This window comes from Micromesistius poutassou (genome assembly GCF_964030765.1).
Source record: "Micromesistius poutassou genome assembly, chromosome: 3".
In the NCBI taxonomy this organism is placed as follows: Eukaryota; Metazoa; Chordata; class Actinopteri; order Gadiformes; family Gadidae; genus Micromesistius; species Micromesistius poutassou.
The window spans coordinates 15,802,609-15,807,464 of NC_140273.1; the positions used below are offsets into that span (position 1 = coordinate 15,802,609).

Consider the following 4,856-nt stretch of genomic DNA (forward strand, 5'->3'; position numbering starts at 1 on the left):
CGCGTTGAGCCACTACGTGATGGGAGAAATCACAGGCACTTACCCACAGCCTACGTTCTACACTCATAGAAGTCAGCCCAATCACCTTTAACTACAACACGTCCTTGTATACTTTCAATGCAATTTACACATGAATCGAAGGTGTGGCAAAAGTAGAATTGTATTTAGTAGTGGTAGTATTTATTATTTTAAAACAAAAATGGCAGTGCCAGCAATACATGAGAAACGGGACTGACTGAAGTTGTTCTGAAATTGATTGTCAGCGCTCTGTTAAGACTGACAACAAACGCCAAACGTGGATCAAACTATTTGGAGCGGAAGCTAAAGTTTTGAAAACTTTTTTGCAAATTACGTCAATAAGAAATACATTCCATCTGTTTCCAATGAACGTATATAATTGTAACTGTATGTCACATACACACACAGGTGTGACTGCTCTGTTAAATATTTGTACGTTCCATTTTTTTTTCTTGTGTAGCCACAAATAATTGTAGGCGGGGTGACCAGTTTTGTGATCCCACTCGGGTTAAGGTTCAAAACAAGTGAAGACGGGGATTAACGATCTGAGGCGCACAAAGGAAGAGGGGAAAGCGAAGACTGCTGCATGTGCCAGATCCCTGAACGCACAAGCGCACACACACACTTAGTCCGACAACAACCAGAGATAGCAGCATCCTTGAAGGCAGATAGTCGATAAAGAGTACAACACAGCAAGTGGCATTTCTGCTGTAAGACACGCCAAATCAAAGAACGGCAACAGTTTGAGAAACACACAGACATGCATCGAGTCGTTCACGTCCGTCCGTCGGACAAGGAGGGGGAAGAGGGGGGTGGGCTGTCTTCTCAGGGCCGGACTACAGCTTTCTAAATGAGCAAAGAGTTTCAGTCAAGTCCAACCAGCACTTGAGTTAAGAGCAGGATGTGCACCGTGTTACCAATGGATCAAAAGGTAGTGACAGCAGAAGTCTAACAGTGGTTGGCAAAAGTCTGATCATCAGTTGAGAAGACTTAATCAATCAGTTCTAAAATGGGCCAGTCTGCTTTTTTCTCTCCTTCTCCAATGTGCTTCCTTCCATACATTTATGAAATCGAAAAAAAACAAAAAAAACAAGACCATGAGCAAACAATATTGTCCTGTTGAGGAAGAATGTAGGTCTCTGCCAGAGAGGTTAGGGAAGAATCAAGAGGGATGAAGAAGAAAAGAGTAAGAATTGAAGGGGGCTTATCTTTTTTTTTTTTTTTGATCTTTATTTGTAGTTGTTGTAATTTCAACAAAGATGAAAAGGGGGAAACGTTTAGAACGGCTGGCCGAACCGCCAGTCCTTGAGAGTCATTCAGTCGGCCACACAGGGGGGTGGGGGGGGGGGGTGGGGGTGGAGGGGTGCCGGGGGGAGGACAGAACACAGTCTGAGCCTGAGAACAGGAGATTAGAGCATCCTGTTACGTTTGTGAGTGGGCGAGTCTGTGATGACGTCGCTGCAAGGGGCGGCTCCTCGCTTGCGATTGGCGGTTGCATCCAAATGGAGCGCCATCTCCTCCGCGATGAAGGTGTTGAGGTCCACGTCGTGTAGACCATTCCTACGGCGACCGAGAGACTGGGCCGGATGTGTGGGAGAACTGGGTGTGCCGGAACGCACGGAAATGCCGGCCATTGCGCCACTAAGGCCTGGAGATGAACAGAGACAACCACCACACCATGTTTAGTACAGACACTTCTAGAGTCCACCATACAAACACAATATCCTAGGAAATAAGTAAGGAGTGATTCTCAGGATTCAAACCCATAACACATAAGTACTGAACATGGGGATTTAAACCTGTAATAAGTATAAGGAGTGAACCTGGGGATTCAAACCCAGAAAATCATAAAAACAGAGAAGCTGAGGACTCAAACCCCTACCAAGTTTATGGAGTGAACATGGGGATTCAAACAAAGTAGTGAACCAAACTGAGCCCGTCCGATATATCGGTAGGCCAGTTGTATTGGCCAATATGGGCCTATCAAAGATATATAGGTATTGCCATATGTTTTCTGATATAAAAACTTGGTGAGAAATGGTGTCAATTTATACATGTAATCACCACTTTAGAAATCCTCTACTGAAATGTTTGAACCTCTTTACGCTTTAACAGAGCACATCCACGTATGCACTCCCTACACTTAAGTTTGACATCCTGTTCCGTGAGAAAATAAGTAGCTCCTCGCCATACAGTTAATTGGTACCTTTAGCTCATGATGTTAATGCAATGTTGCATTGCCTGAGGGTGAGCAGCAAATTCCAAGAAGCTACTCCACCCACAGGAGACCACCATATTACGGTTAATATTTTTGCCCCATATATTAATATCTGTATTTTTTTACTACTCAATATCGTAATCGGCCCCCCAAAATCCAGTATCGTTTGGGCCCTAATTTAAACCCATAAAAAATATAAGGCGTGACCTGGGGATTCAAACCCATAACAAGTATACAGAGTGAAGCCGGGGATAGAAGCCCACCGTGTAGTGCTATGGCTTCTCTGAAGGGCTGCAGGTCCGTTTCCACCGAGCTGCCAGTCTCTGGGGTGGAGGGCCGGCTGGTTGGGACCATGGTAACTCTGGGCGGGGCTCGGGTGGTTCGTGGGGGCGGTGCCTTGCCACACAAAAAACTGATGAGGTCCTCTCGGCGGATGTTTCTTCTGCGCTTTTTAACCCAGGCGAGCACTTCCTTGTTCCTGCGCTGGTAACCTATTTGAATACCAAGATCGTGGCTCCGCTGGTGAGCGTCCGCACTCTCTGGTTTAGGGAAGGAGACACTTTCATAAGACTTGATGCAGGGTCAACCTAAGGGCCATGTTTTTTTAACTCCCCTTATCTATAATAGAGGTCAGGAGACAATATGGACTCAGTGGATCGATCGTCAAGGAAAAACAAAAGCACATGAACATGTGGGAACTTGCCTTTGTAGAGGTTAGTGACAGCCGTGGCTGCGTTCTGGAAGGGCACCCACAGAGAAAGACCCTGTTGTTGTTGACATACTCTGTCTGTAAACATGTATAAAAGACAAGCACAATGTGTTTAAAAAGCATAAATATATATCAATATACTCATTTGAAATTGACACGATCATGAAATTGAGCAGCTTGTCATAACAATTGATTGCTGTAGGGTATACAATCAACTGACAATATTTTGAACGACATTTACAGTCACAATTACACCAGTGGGCTAGTATGATTCAAATGCATGAAGTGCAGGAGTGACAATCTTAAAAGCAGTCATGCAGTTGGGCTAGTTACTTTGCAGAGGAATGTATATTTGGCAGACTTGGAGTGACATCTGAATCTGACTTATTTTAATGAGGATCCATTCGTTCTTATTATACTATGGAAAACAATACGAGCTAGGCGTATTCCTGCATATAGAAGCCATTACAAGCGTGGCGCTTAAAGGTTGTCCCAGAGGGTCATACGAAGCATTATAGATTAAACTGAGACCTAGATCTCAAAATAGAACAATAAATACCAACCAGTAGACTAAATTGCCGACATCTACATAAGACACCAAATATTAACATTAATCCCTTCGCCATTTTGTTTAGTAGCAACAAGGCAAAGCAGCCATACAGAGTATGGTCGACCCTATGCAAGAAAGAATGACACATTGCCAGTTTATCACGTTACACGTCGTCACCCAAAGCGCTGCTTTCAGGGGTTATTTTTATCTTCAACCAAAAGTTGATTTAAAGCGAGCAACTCCCCCAGAGCAACACCATTTTGATAAGTGAACCATTTAGACAAAACGTCTGGAAACGTCCGTGTTCGACATGACGACGACACATCACTGCTCATCGTTTTGTACGAGACTTTCCCGACTAGCGGGTATAAATAAATTCCACCGATGGTCCAAGAAAATCGCCCTAGTCAACGACTCAGCATCTGCATTGCTAGCATTAGCCCGGTTAGCAGCTGATGTGTTGTATCCCACCGGGGTACAGCCGTCTAAACGCACGGACAGTACGCCCTGTATAACATATGGCACATCACACGGACGTATGAAAACCATGTGAACAATCACAGACATTTTCATGGCGCTCGAAGGAGCTGCTCTTTGTGCTTATTTCCACTCGGACTACAACAGCTGCGCCGTTAGCAATGTTAGCTTGTTAGCATGACAGCTAGGCTACTAGCTTGAACGGAGCTGCAGACCTTTATAGAGCTGGGCGATGGCAGTGGCGGAGTTTTGAAAAAGGTGCCACAGTTTCTGTTGGCTTGGCTCGGTATCTTCTTCGTTTGGGTCGCCTTGTTCGGCTTCGCCCAAACACTGCCGTTCCCATTTGGTAAACCAATGTTCAGGGCCATGTTCTTGAATCTCCGATTCTGCCTCCTCCTTCCTCTCTTCCATTGCTAACGGTAGCTAGTAGCACATATGCTACACTTCGCTTGAAATGTGGGATTGACTAGTTTGTATAATATGTAGAGCGCCTTGGTGTTTGTTCTGCGGCACGGATGTATTTAAGTTATCTAAAGATATATAACCCGAAGTTTTCCGCGGTGCATTGTGAAAAGGTATCCGAAGATCTAACTCATGTTACTCAACATCGCGAACCAACAACAGAGTAGGAAGGGAAGCGGCCAGTGACAACACCTAGGAATTTCTTGAAAACACGTAACCATGCTTGCGATGGTTACCCCGCCCATTTTTTACGAATCGGTAATACGATTGGCCACCGTCATTATTTAGGGCGTTTCGAAATACGTTCTTGGACCGTTATTGGAGTTCCGTCAATGTAAACGGCCCGAGAAAAACAATATAGGACACGCCTTCTCACCGCTTTCTGCAATACAGCATACCGGACGGCAGAGAGCAGAGGGTGA

At 44.9% G+C, this 4,856-nt stretch overlaps 1 protein-coding gene across 1 annotated transcript in view; it reads right to left on the bottom strand.

The window, feature by feature from the left end:
- hapstr1b (HUWE1 associated protein modifying stress responses b) overlaps window positions 1-4,604 on the bottom strand; it is a 5,299-nt gene extending 695 nt beyond the window's left edge. Inside the window, exons 1-4 of the mRNA XM_084465486.1 lie at window positions 4,188-4,604; window positions 2,940-3,023; window positions 2,500-2,775; window positions 1-1,666 (exon numbers count right to left, since the gene is read on the bottom strand). The exon at window positions 1-1,666 is cut by the window's left edge and continues 695 nt beyond it. Of these exons, the coding sequence (XP_084321612.1) occupies window positions 1,428-1,666; window positions 2,500-2,775; window positions 2,940-3,023; window positions 4,188-4,383 (795 nt within the window). The 5' untranslated portion in view covers window positions 4,384-4,604 and the 3' untranslated portion in view covers window positions 1-1,427. The remainder of the gene's footprint in view (window positions 1,667-2,499; window positions 2,776-2,939; window positions 3,024-4,187) is intronic.
- Between the last annotated feature and the right edge of the window lie 252 nt (window positions 4,605-4,856).